The following is a 16,791-nucleotide window of genomic DNA, read 5'->3' as shown; positions in this document are numbered from 1 at the left end:
CATAGAAAACACTCTGAAGTTTCTAGAACTGGTTCAATGGTGTCTGTGACTATAACAGAACGAGTTGCGTGGTCAAAATCGCAAGATAACCTGATCACAAAATCGACAAAGAAAAAAATCCAGTCTCGGTATTGTCTATGGCTTTAAATAAATGATGGGACTGAGCTTGCAATTCCTACAGCTTCCACACGGTGTCGCCAGTGTTGTGATTACCAGGGCCCTTTATCCTTGGTCAGATTAGTCAATGGCACATCCTGTCTTCAGGTGCGCAGCTGGAAAAAATATCCGTGAGGAAATGGACTTTGTTTTGAAAACTTCTAGCTATTGAATACAGATCGCTCCGTGATCAATTTGATCGTTTATTAACGTTTAGTAATACCTAAAGTTGGATTACAGAAGTAGTTTGAAGTGTTTTAAAGCATTTTATAAATCTGACATGTTGGCTAGCTTCACAACGAGTGTAGCTTTAATTGAGTACCCTGCATGTGTGTTTTAATGAAAGTTTGAGTTTTATCGAGAACTATTACTTGTCACTCTGAAATTTCCCTGATGTTGATCCCTGTACAAAGACTGCAGCCATATTAATAACCTGTTAAATATATAATATTTACACATTTTACTGTGACATATTGAACTATTATTATTATATTATTATTATTATATTATTATATATTATATATTATTATTATTATTATATTATTATTATATTATTATTATTATATTATTATATATTATATATTATTATTATTATATTATTATTATTATATTATTATTATTATATTATTATATATTATATATTATTGTTATTATATTATTATTATTATATAACTGTCACATTCAACTGAATTGGAGCATTTATAGTGTGTGTGTTTTAACCTGTAGAGCCCCAACATTGCTCAGGGGTGTATTGTCCAGCGGCGTCACACGTGGGGATGTAGGCTCCAACTTGGCCACGTGGCACGGAATCTCTAGCATCCTCACATGGGGTCTTGGGTCGTATCGCACCATCTGGACACACAGGCAACATACATTGTAATGTGGACATAACATAAAAATGATGGATATACATTCTGGAATCATGGACTGTGTTCTATAAGGGACCCTGTTCCCCGAAGGGCCCTGGTCAGGATACTGCATCCTATATGGGACCCTGTTCCCGAAGGGCCCTGTTCAGGAGACTGCATCCTATATGGGACCCTGTTTCCCGAAGGGCCCTGGTCAGGAGACTGAATCCTATATAGGACCCTGTTCCCCGAAGGGCCCTGGTCAGGAGACTGCATCCTATATTGGACCATGTTCCCCTTTGGGCCCTGGTCAGGAGACTAAATCCTATATAGGACCCTGTTCCCGAAGGGCCCTGGTCAGGAGACTGCATCCTATATAGGACCCTGTTCCCGAAGGGCCCTGGTCAGGAGACTGCATCCTATATAGGACCATGTTCCCGAAGGGCCCTGGTCAGGAGACTGCATCCTATATGGGACCCTGTCTTGGGTCGTATCGCACCATCTGGACACACAGGCAACATACATTGTAATGTGGACATAACATAAAAATGATGGATATACATTCTGGAATCATGGACTGTGTTCTATAAGGGACCCTTTTCCCCGAAGGGCCCTGGTCAAATTCTGCTACTTGTTTAAAACGCCTGTGGAGTCAAATTCCAGTTTCGTAGAAGAGCTGATGAAACTAATACTGGAAATGTAATCTGTGTTATTTCCTGATATTTGCAAGACAATCCAATGATACATCCAGTTGAATGATCAAACCATTCATATCAGAATACCTCAGTCCAGCATCTAGACACCAATATACATCTCTGGTACTAGAGGAGTGGCAGGTAGCCTGCAGTTAGAGAGTTGGGCCAGTAGTTCAAATCAGTGAGCTGACACGTTGATATATCCATCTATGTGCCCTTAAGCAAGGCGCAACCTTCATTTCTCCAGTGTCAAGGTTGATAATGGCAGACCTCTCAGAAGGTGTCCCATGGAGAACCGATAATGAATAGAGACACATTTCCAAATCACACCTGTGTATTAACACCTACGAGTGTGTGTGAATTAGGTGTGGTATGTTTAATTAAGATGTTGGTGAGTTGGTGTGAGGTATGTCCCGCTTACATCCCATAGCAAAAGCCGTGCTGACAAGCAGAATGATGGTCAATATCGCCATGGTGATAGTCTCCTGAGAGAGAGAAAGAGAGATTAGTTGAGCATTTTAAAGCATCTGGAATGGCTGTGGGTACTAGAGGAGAGGTTAAGGAAATCCACTATTAGGTACAAAACTGAAATAACAGCCAAAGTTATTGTTTTATTCTTGTACGGAACCCAATGATTTATGAGAACTTACTTGATAGGTTGATGTCCTCTGTGTAATTTGTGTCTTGTTTGACACATCACCTACACACTTTATTAGAATACTTGTGAAATGCACAGTTATTTTTGGTAACACTTTTTTCTCTCATACTCCAACCCCATTGGATGCATTGAACGGATGTGGGTGGAGCAATGTCTACATAGAGGTGCAGGTTGTGAACACTGAAAGCTCTGACGAAGGCTTTGAGGCTGATACGTACAGCTTTAGAGCAGTGAGACTAGCAAGAACAGTGTTCTTCATATTACTCAACTGTAACCATGCACCTGCAACAAAGATAGCTCAGATGTGAGAGTGCCTCTTGAATCCTAGTCCAAGTACGCTCTAAAAATGTGGGGTTCAACTGGAGTTCTAAAGTTCTGTTCTTTAAAACCATACAGTTCTTGGAACTGAAAATGGCCCTTAAAAGGTTCTTCTAAGAACCCCGTAGAAGGTGGGGGTCATCAAGGAACCTCCTTAGCTGGTGGGGGTTCTTGCAGGAACCTACCTGCCCAACAAACATTAAGATTTGAAAGGACAGTAGCAGGTGCTTAACTTCTTAAGGGGCAGTGAGTTGCTTGGATGAAAGGTGCACAGAGGTGCCCATATTAAACTGCCTGCTTCTCAGTCCCAGTTGCTAATATATGCATATGATTATTCACATTGGATAGAAAACACTTTGAAGTTTCTAAAACCGTTTGAATGATGTCTGCGAGTATAACATAACTCATATGGCAGGCAAAAACCTGAGAAGATTTTCAACCAAAATCCTATTGAAATCACAGCGAGATATGGATGAGTTTGCACTTCCTACGGCTTCCACTAGATGTCAACAGTCTGTAGAACTCTGTCTGATGCCTCTACTGTAAAGGGGGGGCCAAATGAGAGGAGAATTAGTCAGGTCTGCCATGAACTGACCATGTGCGTTCACATGTGAGGGAGCTCTCTTCCATCGCTCACCTTAAGTCCCTGTAATACCCACGATTGGAAATTCATTTGAGATTTATGTTAAAAACATTCTAAAGATGGATTCAATACATCGTTTGACATGTTTCTACTGACTGTTACGGAACTTTTGGACATTTCGTCAGGCTTTAGTGAACGCGCTTCGTGCTGACGCGCTAACAAAAGTAGCTACTTGGACATAAATGATGGACATTACCGAACAAAACAAACATTTCTTGTGGGAGTCCTGGGAGTGCATTCCGATGAAGATCAGCAAAGGTAAGTGAAGATTTATAATGCTTTTTATGAGTTTTGCTGACTGCACAATTTGGCAGATAATTAGCCAAAATATTGCAATATCCCTTTAAGTACATAACCTACTGTATAGCTGGGGGTACTGGAGGAGAGTGTCACATTATTATAAAGGAGACAGGAATGCATAATAGGGTTTTTATTTTCCCAAATTACAGTGTGCTATGTAAAGGCACGGGGACGAAGACCAAGCAAACACATACAAAACACAGGGCTGAAACCCATTCAAAAGAGCGAGGAGTACCTCGAATAAATACACAGGAGGAGACCCGAAAACACAAGCACACAATGATACAACACGGGACGAGACCCTAATCATCTATGCACAATACAAGTGGCACGAAAGCCAAAACAACAAGGCACAGGTACTCACACGACCAACGGACATTGGAACATGGATGCTTCCCAAATGGCTTCTTATCCCCTATGTAGTGCACTACTTTGGACCAGGTCCCACAGTGAACTAAATAGAGAATAGCTCATGGCCACAAAGGTAATATGGACCATTGTCTAAAGTAGCTCACTCCGTAGGGAATGGGAAGTCAGTTGGGACATAGACAGGTATTAGATGAACAGATGTTGAAATCTCACCTTCTGAAGTCTTCAGTTGTAGCTTCACTTCTTCAGAGATCTTCACTGGGTCTCTCTCTCTATGTCCTGCCTGTGAGTTGAGTTCTACCTCTCTCTCAACTCCTTTTTAAGGACCTGTCCAGTCAGACCCCTCCCTCTATTTTGTCAAAATTCTCTCTCTCTCTCTCTCTCGCTCTCTCTCTCGCTCTACCTCTCTCTCTCTCTCTCTCGCTCTACCTCTCTCTCTCTCTCTCTCTCTCTCTCTCTCTCTCGCTCTACCTCTCTCTCTCGCTTTACCTCTCTCTACCGCTCTCATCCTTCAATTCTCCATACTTTCTGTCCAGCCCAAACACTGCTGGACCTGTCTGACATCTACCTGTTTGACAGGGTTGGGGTCAATTCAAAGTGAAGGTATTCAACTTTTGCAACACAGTCATGTGTTACATATTGGGTCACAATATTGTTATGAAGAGACTTAATTCTACCTAATTGAAGCTGATGAAGATGTCGTCTGAAGTGCATTACAATGTCTTGGAAACACAATGCTATTTCAGAAGGAGATAAATAATGAGCAGTAAAACCTTTTGTCCTCATTGTGATGTCACCAGATAGACTTTAGATGCAGCATCAATTTCACTATAAGTTCTGAAATGTTAAATTCATTTGAATTAACTGCTGTCTGTCTAATTGATCTTTTGCCCCAGAATGTTGGGCAACTGATCGTAGCAACTGACGTAGCAGCTGTCGTCAAGCCCAACACCTTGGACAAGCTCATGAAACATGAAATCCATTGAGAGGATTACATAAAAGGTAGAGTTTTCATTGAAAAACGAATAGTTTAAATTGCTAAATATTTTAAATATTTTAACAGTGCACCAGGGATACTTGCTACTGTGATTCCTTATTTTGTTATATTGTTTGCTGGCTCAGCTGGTTAGCGAGCTCTGTCTCATTGACATCCCAATGTTGCTAATGGCCAGCTATCTATCCTGTTAATATAACTTGTTTTGTTAGCTAGGTAATGTTAGCTAGGTATGTTAGAAATGTTATGATCACAACTCTCATCTGTTGTCGACATAAGAATTGCATTTGGGAGCACCAGCTAGTTAGCGAGGTAATGTTAGCCATGTTATGAGCACCAGCTAGTTAGCTAGGTAATGTTAGCCATGTTATGAGCACCAGCTAGTTAGCTAGGTAATGTTAGCCATGTTATGAGCACCAGCTAGTTAGCGAGGTAATGTTAGCCATGTTATGAGCACCAGCTAGTTAGCTAGGTAATGTTAGTCATGTTATGAGCACCAGCTAGTTAGCTAGGTAATGTTAGCCATGTTATGAGCACCAGCAAGTTAGCTAGGTAATCTTACCATGTTATGAGCACCAGCTAGTTAGCTAGGTAATGTTAGCCATGTTATGAGCACCAGCTAGTTAGCTAGGTAATGTTAGCCATGTTATGAGCGCCAGCTAGTTAGCTAGGTAATGTTAGCCATGTTATGAGCACCAGCTCGTTAGCTAGGTAATGTTAGCCATGTTATGAGCCCAGCTAGTTAGTTAGGTAATGTTAGCCATGTTATGAGCACCAGCTCGTTAGCAAGGAAATGTTAGCCATGTTATGAGCACCAGCTAGTTAGCTAGGTAATGTTAGCCATGTTATGAGCACCAGCTCGTTAGCTAGGTAATGTTAGCCATGTTATGAGCACCAGCTAGTTAGCTAGGTAATGTTAGCTGTATTTGTATTTTTTTCCAGAGTTTCCTGGTCTTTGCATTAACAAGATATTCATTTCCAGCATCTTTCAGACCATTGAAAATGCAAAAAAAAGAGGAGGACAGGCACAGCCTGCCCCACCACTACCAATGATTCTCAGCTAGCGGTGGCCAATGTTAGCAGAAGTTTGCAGTGGGTTTTTACATAATTGTAGTGCAAAAGTATTGCACAAAAAATACCATAAACCACATAATCTCAGTGTGATTTAATTTAAAACAGGACAATGGAATAGATGGATGAGGTATGTCCCAAATAGAACCCTATTCCTTACATAGTGGACTAGTTGTGACCCTATAGGCCCTGGTCAAAAGCAGTGTACTATGTTGGGAATGTCTTGAAATAGTTTTATTGTGTAAGATGGTTGTTATGGTACCCCTGTAGCAAAATATATTGTCTTAAAAAGTTCATTTAACCCTCCCGTGGTCCTGGGGTCAGGGTGACCCAGGTCCTGTCCTCCCCTCTCTGTGCTCTGTGCTCGCGGGTCAGAGTGACCCAGGCCCTGTGTTTCCAGGGCTCCCGCTCTGCGCTGGCGGGGTCAGAGTGACCGTGCCAGCCACTGGCGAGGTGTGTGCCTTTGAGCGTAGTAGAGAGTCTGCGAGTGTGGCGAGGCGTGTGCCCGGCTCCCCGCTCTGCACTCTTCGCTCTGCGCTCAGAGAGACCCTGTCAGCCACTGGCGAGGCGTGTGCCGCGGAGCGTAGTAGAGAGTCTGCGACTGTGGCGAGTGTGGCGAGTGTGGCGAGGCTGTGCCCGGCTCCCCACTCTGCGCTCTGGGCTCGCAGCTCTGCACTCTTGGGTCAGAGCACAGGTCCGGACGTGCCTCGCTGTGTGCTAGAGAGCAGCCGACTGTGCTTGTTGTGCTCTGCGCTCTGCGCTCGTGGGTCAGAGCGACCCAGGCCCTGTGTTTCCAGGGCTCTGAGCTCTGCGCTCGTGGGTCAGTGCGACCCAGGCCCTGTGTTTCCAGGGCTCTGAGCTCTGCGCTCGTGGGTCAGTGCGACCCAGGCCCTGTGTTTCCAGGGCTCTGAGCTCTGCGCTCGTGGGTCAGTGCAACCCAGGCCCTGTGTTTCCAGGGCTCTGAGCTCTGCGCTCGTGGGTCAGTGCAACCCAGGCCCTGTGTTTCCAGGGCTGGCGCTCTGCGCTCAGCGCTCTGCGAGTCAGAGCAACCCTGTCAGCCACTGGCGAGGCGTGTGCCCTGGAGTGTAGTAGAGTGTCTGCGAGTGTGGCGAGGTCGTGCGCTCTGCGGGTCAGAGCGACCCAGCCAGCCGCTGCACAGAGACATAAACTGAACAAGTTCCAGACACGTAACTAACAGAAATGGAATAATGTGTACCTGAACAAAGGGGAGGGGGTCAAAGTCAAAAGTAACAGTCAGTATCTGGTGTGGCCACCAGCTGCATTAAGTACTGCAGTGCATCTCCCCCTCATGGACTGCACCAGATTTGCCCGTTCTTGCTGTGAGATGTTACCCCACTCTTCCACCAAGGCACCTGAGAGAGAGAGAGAGAGAGAGAGAGAGAGAGAGAGAGAGAGAGAGAGAGAGAGAGAGAGAGAGAGAGAGAGAGAGAGAGAGAGAGAGAGAGAGAGAGAGAGAGAGAGGTAGAGGTAGAGGTAGAGGTAGAGAGAGGTAGAGGTAGAGGTAGAGAGAGAGAGAGGTAGAGAGAGAGCGAGGGAGCGAGCGAGAGAGAGAGAGAGGTAGAGGTAGAGAGAGAGCGAGGGAGCGAGCGAGAGAGAGCTAGAGAGAGAGAGAGCTAGAGAGAGAGAGAGCAAGAGAGAGAGAGAGAGAGAGAGAGAGAGAGAGAGAGAGAGAGAGAGAGAGAGAGAGAGAGAGAGAGAGCGAGGTAGAGAGAGAGCGAGAGAGAGAGAGCGAGAGAGAGAGAGAGAGTTAGAGAGAGCAAGAGGGAGAGAGAGAGAGTTAGAGAGAGAGCAAGAGGGAGAGAGAGGTAGAGAGAGAGCGAGAGGTAGAGAGAGCGAGAGGTACAGAGAGAGAGAGAGAGGTACAGAGAGAGAGAGAGAGGTACAGAGAGAGAGAGAGAGAGAGAGAGAGAGAGAGAGAGAGAGAGAGAGAGAGAGAGAGAGAGAGAGAGAGAGAGAGAGAGAGGTAGAGTGAAAGAGAGAGAGAGAGAGAGAGAGCGAGCGAGCGAGAGAGAGAGAGTTAGAGAGAGAGCAAGAGGGAGAGAGAGAGAGTTAGAGAGAGAGAGTTAGAGAGAGAGCAAGAGGGAGAGAGAGGTAGAGAGAGAGCGAGAGGTAGAGAGAGAGAGAGAGAGGAGGTAGAGAGAGAGAGAGAGAGAGAGAGAGAGAGAGAGAGAGAGAGAGAGAGAGAGAGAGAGAGCGGTAGAGAGAGAGCGGTAGAGAGAGAGCGAGAGAGCGAGAGGTAGAGAGAGAGAGAGAGAGAGAGGTAGAGAGAGAGAGAGAGAGAGGTAGAGAGAGAGAGAGAGAGAGGTAGAGTGAAAGAGAGAGAGAGAGAGCGAGAGAGGGAGAGAGAGAGCGAGCGAGAGAGAGAGAGAGAGTTAGAGAGAGAGCAAGAGGGAGAGAGAGAGAGTTAGAGAGAGAGCAAGAGGGAGAGAGAGGTAGAGAGAGAGCGAGAGGTAGAGAGAGCGAGAGAGAGGTAGAGAGAGAGAGAGAGAGAGAGAGAGAGAGAGAGAGAGAGCGAGGGAGAGAAATTTTGACAAAATAGAGGGAGGTGTCTGACTGGACGGGTCCTTAAAAAGGAGTTGAGAGAGAGGTAGAACTCAACTCACAGGCAGGACATAGAGAGAGAGACCCAGTGAAGATCTCTGAAGAAGTGAAGCTACAACTGAAGACTTCAGAAGGTGAGATTTCAACATCTGTTCATCTAATACCTGTCTATGTCCCAACTGACTTCCCATTCCCTACGTAGTGAGCTACTTTAGACAAGGGTCCATATTACCTTTGTGGCCATGAGCTATTCTCTATTTAGTTCACTGTGGGTCCTGGTCCAAAGTAGTGCACTACATAGGGGATAAGAAGCCATTTGGGAAGCATCCATGTTCCAATGTCTGTTGGTCGTGTGAGTACCTGTGCGTTGTTGTTTTGGCTTTCGTGCCACTTGTATTGTGCATAGATGATTAGGGGTCTCGTCCCGTGTTGTATCATTGTGTGCTTGTGTTTTCGGGTCTCCTCCTGTGTATTTATTCGAGGTACTCCTCGCTCTTTTGAATGGGTTTCAGCCCTGTGTTTTGTATGTGTTTGCTTGGTCTTCGTCCCCGTGCCTTTACATGGCACACTGTAATTTGGGAAAATAAAAAAAACCTATTATGCATTCCTGTCTCCTTTATAACAATGTGACACTCTCCTCCAGTACCCCCAGCTATACAGTAGGTTATGTACTTAACACAGGGTCTCCTATCCTCTCCTCTAGTACCCCCAGCTATACAGTAGGTTATGTACTTAACACAGGGTCCCCTATCCTCTCCTCCAGTACCCCCAGCTATACAGTAGGTTATGTACTTAACACAGGGTCTCCTCTCCTCCAGTACCCCCAGCTATACAGTAGGTTATGTACTTAACACAGGGTCTCCTCTCCTCTAGTACCCCCAGCTATACAGTAGGTTATGTACTTAACACAGGGTCTCCTCTCCTCTAGTACCCCCAGCTATACAGTAGGTTATGTACTTAACACAGGGTCTCCTATCCTCTCCTCTAGTACCCCCAGCTATACAGTAGGTTATGTACTTAACACAGGGTTTCATATCCTCTAGTACCCCCAGCTATACAGTAGGTTATGTACTTAACACAGGGTCTCCTCTCCTCTAGTACCCCCAGCTATACAGTAGGTTATGTACTTAACACAGGGTCTCCCTCCTCTAGTACCCCCAGCTATACAGTAGGTTATGTACTCAACACAGGGTCTCCTATCCTCTCCTCTAGTACCCCCAGCTATACAGTAGGTTATGTACTTAACACAGGGTCTCCTATCCTCTCCTCTAGTACCCCCAGCTATACAGTAGGTTATGTACTTAACACAGGGTCCCCTATCCTCTCCTCTAGTACCCCCAGCTATACAGTAGGTTATGTACTTAACACAGGGTCTCCTATCCTCTCCTCTAGTACCCCCAGCCATCCCAGTGATTTGGAGTAATCCAGTACAATCACAGCTGATTAAAATGTTCATCTCTCTCTCCAGACTATCACCATGGTGACATTGACCATCATTCTGCTTGTCAGCACAGCTTTTGTTCTGGGAGACACCCATGTTCCCATAGGTAAGAGTGACACACCTCACACTGACAGTTGAAGTCTGAAGTTTACATACAGTTACATACGTTTTTCAACCACTCCACAAATGTATTGTTAACAAACTATCGTTTTGGCAAGTCAGTTAGGACATCTACTTCGTGCATGACACAGGTCATTTTTACAACAATTGTTAACAGACAGATTATTTCACTTATAATCCACTGTATCACAATTCCAGTGGGTCAGAAGTTTACATACACTAAGTTGACTGTGCCTTTAAACAGCTTGGAAAATTCCAGAAAATGATGTCATGGCTTTAGAAGCTTCTGATGGGCTTATTGACATCATTTGAGTCAATTGGAGGTGTACCTGTGGATGTATTTCAAGGCCTACCTTCACACTCAGTGCCTCTTTGCTTGACATCATGGGAAAATCAAAATGAATCAGCCAAGAAAAGTCTGATTCATCCTTGGGAGCAATTTCAAAATGCCTGAAGGTACCATGTTCATCTGTACAAACAATAGTACGGAAGTATAAACACCATGGGACCACGCAGCCGTCATACCGCTCAGGAAGGAGTCGCGTTCTGTCTCCTAGAGATGAACGTACTTTGGTGCGAAAAGTGCAAATTAATCCCAGAAGAACAGCAAAGGACCTTGTGAAGATGGCAGCAGCACAACATGGTAGCAGAACATCATGACAACAACATGGTAGCAGCACAACATGGTAGCAGAACATCATGACAACAACATGGTAGCAGAACATCATGACAACAACATGGTAGCAGCACAACATGGTAGCAGAACATCATGACAACAACATGGTAGCAGCACAACATGGTAGCAGCACAACATGGTAGCAGAACATCATGACAACAACATGGTAGCAGAACATCATGACAACAACATGGTAGCAGCACAACATGGTAGCAGCACAACATGGTAGCAGCACAACATGGTAGCAGCACAACACATGGTACAAGCATTATAGACAACAGCACAAAGGGCAAGAAGGTAGAGACAACAGTTTTAGAAACGTCAGAGTGTTTTCTATCCACACATACTAATCATATGCATATACTATATTCCTGGCATGAGTAGCAGGACGCTGAAATGTTGTGCGATTTTTAACAAAAAGCTGCGAAAATTCGCAGCCTCCTTAAGAGGTTTTAAGGTTGCAGTGACACATGCATAACCTGAGCGGAAACCAGACTGCATACCAGAGAGAACACTATAGACATCAAGAGAGCCAGTCAGTTGATTATTGACAAGTTTTTCAAAACGATTGATAAACAGGGCAAAATAGAAATAGGCCTATAACAGTTAGGATCAGCTTGATCTCCCCCTTTAAATAAAGGACGAACCGTGGATGTCTTCCAAGCAATGGGAACCTCCCTAGAGAGAAGAGACAGGTTCAAAAGGTCAGCCGTGACACCAGATAAATTAAGGTTGTGCCCAAGGGCTCAAGGGCATAGACAGATATTTCAACTTCTCATCTCAGGGATTCAAACTAGCAACCTTTGTGTTACTGGCACAACTCTCTAACCGCTAGGCTACCCGAGACTCCTCTTGTTCCAGAGATGTATGTTGATGTATAAGATTGAGATTGACAGCCCAAGCTTCCAGAATGTATGTCCAGAAATGTATCATATGTCCATACATTGTCCAGCAATGTTATGTCATGTCCACATTACAATGTATGTTACCTGTCTATCAAGATGGCATCTTCCACCTCAAGACCCCATGTGAGCTTGCTAGAGATGCCGCGACACATGGCCCAATTGGAGGCTTCATCCCCACTTGTGACTACAATGGACAATACACCCCTGAGCAATGTTGGGGCTCTACAGGTTAACATGCACACACACACACGCACAGAAGCACACAGTAAATGCTCCAATTGAGTTGAACGTGACAATTCAACATGTTACAGTAAAATGTGTAAATATTATATATTTAACAGGTTATTAACATGTCTCTTTCTGGTAGGTTACTGTTGGTGTGTGAACAGTTCTGGACAGAAGATCCCGGGTACTGACACTCCACCAGGCAGTGATAGCAACTGCTAGCAACTGTCCCACCAAGGTGTATACACACACAAACACACACTCACTAAATCTTATTTCTTTGCAGCTGGTTCTGGATGTTGTTCATGTTGTTTTGTCTGTAATTGTAGATGTGGACGTAGATGAAAAGCGTTGGAACGAAGACGTTGAAGACTTGACAGTTGTCTTTGCTGTACTACAGGAACTAATTCACTTTACATACAAATAAAATGAATCCAGAGATCAAACTGTTGATTTTTCTTGGTGTGATATGCTGAACAATTTATGAACCTGTCAAATTAATCGTTTACCTTCGATCGGATGTTTTCACTCACGAGACTCCCGGTTACACAATAAATGTTCCCCTATTTGTTTGGCACATTATGTTCAGAAATCCACAGGAAAGAGGCACGACGACAAATTCCAAATAGTTTCCGTAATGTCCACAGAAACATGAAACTATTTTATTTTTAATAAATCCTCAGGATAAAATATATAAATCGATAATATCAACGGTCTTGTTCAGTAGGAGAGGGAACGGCAATGTCTCCCCAAACTCTGTTGCGCGAGCAGAACTCATGTGAACACTTGACGGATGTTATTGTTCTGACTCATTTTTCAAAATAAAACCCTGAAACTGGCTGAAGACTGTTGACAACTTGAGGAAGCGATAGGAAAAGATATCTGGTTGATATCCCTTTAAGTGGCGCAAAGGGAGGCTATGGAACACTGAGTTAAAAATAGAAGCCACTTCCTGGTTTGATATTACTCAGAGTTTCACCTGCAATATCAGTTGTGTTATACAGTGACACTATTTGACAGTTTTGGAAACTTTAATGTTTTCTAAGCAATACTAATATGCATATATTAGCAACTGAGACTGAGGAGCTGGCTGTTTACAATGGGCACCTTTTCATCCAAGCTACTCAATACTGCCCCCTGCAGCCATAAGTTAAACATGTATTTTGCACTTCAGTATCCTAAACATATAGTAAAGTAGTAGTAGTAGTAAAGTCCACAGGAGACATTCATTAGTTAAATGAACTAGGAATAAGTTTAATTTGATGACTGAATGATAATGGTTTACTGTACCTCCAAAGTTGATATGAATACAAGTCTCTCTGGCACCAGCACCAGGCCTTCCTTTAGCCCAGTTCTGGTGATCAAAGTCGGAGCCATCACTCCAGAACCACCGCCTGTCCTGAAGGGGGGAAGTGGGGTTTGAGAATAAAGACTAAATGTAGTCCTTCCTCTACCACCTGAAAACAAACAGTTAAAGCTACCACTACTTCAAAACCCTCCAGCTTTAACATGTGTATAAAAGCCTCCTACTGAAGTAGAAATACATTGAAGTAATTTAGTAGATTGACTTACAGGATCAATTAGGTTAAGGGCGTTGCTCAAGGGCACGTCAGATTTCACATAGTGAGCTCTGGGATTCAAACTAGCAGCCTTGACTTTATTGGCCCCATGGTCTCAACGGCTAGGCTACCTGTTGCCTGGGTACTCTTGATATTTTATTAGGTACGTATTACAGTAGCTGTTAAATAACTCAGACAGAACTACATGTAATAACAGGTAGCCTAAATGCCACCACACACCATTTTTTTAACCAGGTTTGCTGTTCACTTGAGCAAGATGAGATGGAACGGAGTTCCTTGCAATAATGGCTCCATATATCACTGTAGGCTTAATGGTCCCACCTTAACAGAATAAAATCCACCAATCCAGGTAGGAGGGAAACCAACAGTCTTGACCAAGACCAACGCCTGTAGAAACTGGTCCTCCTCGGAGCTGTGCACAGATGCCAGGTTTGCGCCAAGGTACTCGACAACGTTGGGTACAGACACCAGTTGATCACCAAGGGACACACAGTACCGCTAGAGAAGAAAGTATTTATTTAACAAGGCAAGTCAGTTAAGAAAAGTATTATCTACAGTAACAGCCAAGCAGTAGATGGGAACAAAGACATTTCATGTATTAGTCAGTCAGCCTTGCTGAGAATTTGTCTTCTGGACTCAACCAAATATTGACCATCGCAACTAATTCCTTTTTAAAACTCTTAAAGATACTAGTTCATCTCCATCTTAAGCCGTGTCCGGTGGGTTCCAATATACAGGAGGCACGACTCCACATTAAATATTCAAAATGTATAGAAAATTCCCATCTTAAAGGGAAGTTCAGTATTTCACATCAGTCATGTGTTGCAGTTTAAGAAAGTATCACCTTTAAGGTGTCAAAGAGCTCATTTCAACTACACTTCCCCTTCAAATACACATTAGATGGTAAGGGTGATACCTCTGCTTCAGGCCAGCTCCTCGTAGTCTTTACAAACATTAAACAGATTGATCCATATTTGGTCCAACTGGAAGGACACAAGTCTTCTTCAAGCAATGAATCTGTAAGGAGAAGTTACATGTGGCTTTAAAGTCTAGTGGAGAAAGAGCTACAAAACACAGCTACAATATTATTTATAGATCATTCAGTCACCTCTGCTACAATAAATATACAGAACGAGTCAAGAAAAGTAGACTCTTACTTGCATCTCCCAGAGCAAAGGCAGCACTGAGAAGCAGAAGACTGGTCAACATGGTCATGGAGTCTACTGAGAGAAACAGAGTGAATCCATCAAAACCAGATTCAACTCCACATACAGTAGATTAGAACAGGAATATGTCTGCTTTCCTAAATGCCAACCTATTCCCTGAACAGGGCTGAGGAGAATTTCTGGGCAGGTATTTCTCTCCACTCAGACAGAAGTAATAAAGTTATAATTCCCAAATGTAGAAATGTCATTCAGGTTTGGTTATGGCCAAATCTGTCAGAAAACAAGCATTATGATTGAACACAGTTATATTCTGCTTCTTTTATTATCCAACAAAAATAAAATCAAAGTATAAGATGCTGGCAGGTAAGGCTTAGTGGCTTGTAACACCAGTAGGGAAGGCTTAGTGGCTTGTAACACCAGTAGGGAAGGCTTAGTGGCTTGTAACACCAGTAGGGAAGGCTTAGTGGCTTGTAACACCAGTAGGGAAGGCTTAGTGGCTTGTAACACCATTAGGGAAGGCTTAGTGGCTTGTAACACCAGTAGGGAAGGCTTAGTGGCTTGTAACACCAGTAGGGAAGGCTTAGTGGCTTGTAACACCAGTAGGGAAGGCTTAGTGGCTTGTAACACCAGTAGGGAAGGCTTAGTGGCTTGTAACACCAGTAGGGAAGGCTTAGTGGCTTGTAACACCAGTAGGTAAGGCTTAGTGGCTTGTAACACCAGTAGGGAAGGCTTAGTGGCTTGTAACACCAGTAGGGAAGGCTTAGTGGCATGTAACACCAGTAGGGAAGGCTTAGTGGCTTGTAACACCAGTAGGGAAGGCTTAGTGGCTTGTAACACCATTAGGGAAGGCTTAGTGGCTTGTAACACCAGTAGGTAAGGTGAAATGGCCACCAGGAAAGGCTGTGATAACATGTGGTGCTGGAGGGAATACACCACAGCTCAATATTAGACCCATTTATTAATGAAGCAAGGTCTCAGGACATTCCATTTAAGGGTAAAAACAGCATTTCATAGTTTCTTGTTCACTGAGACAGTGCAACAGGCATCCAATCAGAACAGTCTACAGGATTATAGATGTTGACATTCTGCTAGCAGGAACCATCATTATACCATGTCTCATCTCACAAGCTGTAACACTTCCCTTCCAGTTAAATTAAAGGTCTAATACTGGGCCAGCTGCACCATAACAATACACATGCTAGGATGAACAGGATATTATGCCACAATGCAGGAAGTTAAAACCCTAGAAAAGTTACAATAGCAGGAACTTACTTTAGCCAATTAACAACAGGAACAATAAAGGAACTGGGACACCACAAATGCTGAACAAACCCAAGTAGAACAAGCTGCTTATATACCAGAAGAATGGAAGAGGAATTGGTGATTAGCAGAGTGAGTTCAGGTGTGGTGAGTTAGCAGGAAAGGGGCGTGTCCAGAGGGTAATTGGGAGTTCAATTATGAATGCATTTTTTTATTGATCATATACAAATAGTTGTTTTGCAGGACAAGGTTTATTGTGACTTTCAAGAATGCCGGAATTGCTTCACCTTGCTCTTCTGGTAGGCTCGATACAAGTTTCACAATCCAATTATTGCAGACATACAATGCAGTTCCACCATGGCACGGACCATGATGATACCTTGGTGCAGACCATGATGATACCTTGGTGCAGACCATGATGATACCTTGGTGCAGACCATGATGATACCTTGGTGCAGACCATGATGATACCTTGGCGCAGACCATGATGATACCTTTGCACGGACCATGATACCTTGGTGCAGACCATGATGATACCTTGGTGCAGACCATGATGATACCTTGGCACTGAACATGATGATACCTTGGTGCAGACCATGATGATACCTTTGCACGGACCATGATGATACCTTGGCATGGACAATTTGTTTATTCTACACTCTAGGTACATTTTGTTTTTGTTGGGGGTGGGTGAAGTTATTACGTCCAGTTGTTTTTATCGACACAACAGTTCAACGGAATCTCACTGTAGCAGACAATTCTTACATCTATTTTCTATGCAAACATTCCTAATGTTGACAACAA

General features: G+C 43.8%; 2 protein-coding genes and 1 pseudogene across 4 annotated transcripts in view; 1 reads left to right on the top strand and 2 right to left on the bottom strand.

The window, feature by feature from the left end:
* The window catches only part of LOC127916340 (saxiphilin-like), a 60,897-nt gene extending 56,627 nt beyond the window's left edge, over nucleotides 1–4,270 (bottom strand). For both annotated transcript variants that reach the window (XM_052497977.1, XM_052497978.1), the window contains exons 1-3: nucleotides 4,201–4,270; nucleotides 2,121–2,184; nucleotides 877–1,008 (exon numbers count right to left, since the gene is read on the bottom strand). In XM_052497977.1, the coding sequence (XP_052353937.1) occupies nucleotides 877–1,008; nucleotides 2,121–2,172 (184 nt within the window). In that variant the 5' untranslated portion in view covers nucleotides 2,173–2,184; nucleotides 4,201–4,270. The remainder of the gene's footprint in view (nucleotides 1–876; nucleotides 1,009–2,120; nucleotides 2,185–4,200) is intronic.
* The window catches only part of LOC127916339 (saxiphilin-like), an 85,077-nt pseudogene extending 73,107 nt beyond the window's left edge, over nucleotides 1–11,970 (bottom strand).
* The window catches only part of LOC127916341 (equistatin-like), a 75,423-nt gene extending 63,001 nt beyond the window's left edge, over nucleotides 1–12,422 (top strand). For both annotated transcript variants that reach the window (XM_052497987.1, XM_052497988.1), the window contains exons 4-5: nucleotides 12,124–12,165; nucleotides 12,311–12,422. In XM_052497987.1, the coding sequence (XP_052353947.1) occupies nucleotides 12,124–12,165; nucleotides 12,311–12,408 (140 nt within the window). In that variant the 3' untranslated portion in view covers nucleotides 12,409–12,422. The remainder of the gene's footprint in view (nucleotides 1–12,123; nucleotides 12,166–12,310) is intronic.
* Nucleotides 12,423–16,791: the final 4,369 nt, after the last annotated feature.

Source organism: Oncorhynchus keta, chromosome 35, assembly GCF_023373465.1.
Source record: "Oncorhynchus keta strain PuntledgeMale-10-30-2019 chromosome 35, Oket_V2, whole genome shotgun sequence".
NCBI lineage: Eukaryota > Metazoa > Chordata > Actinopteri > Salmoniformes > Salmonidae > Oncorhynchus > Oncorhynchus keta.
The sequence above is the reverse complement of the archived record's forward strand: the minus strand, read 5'-3'. Positions and strand labels throughout refer to the sequence as shown.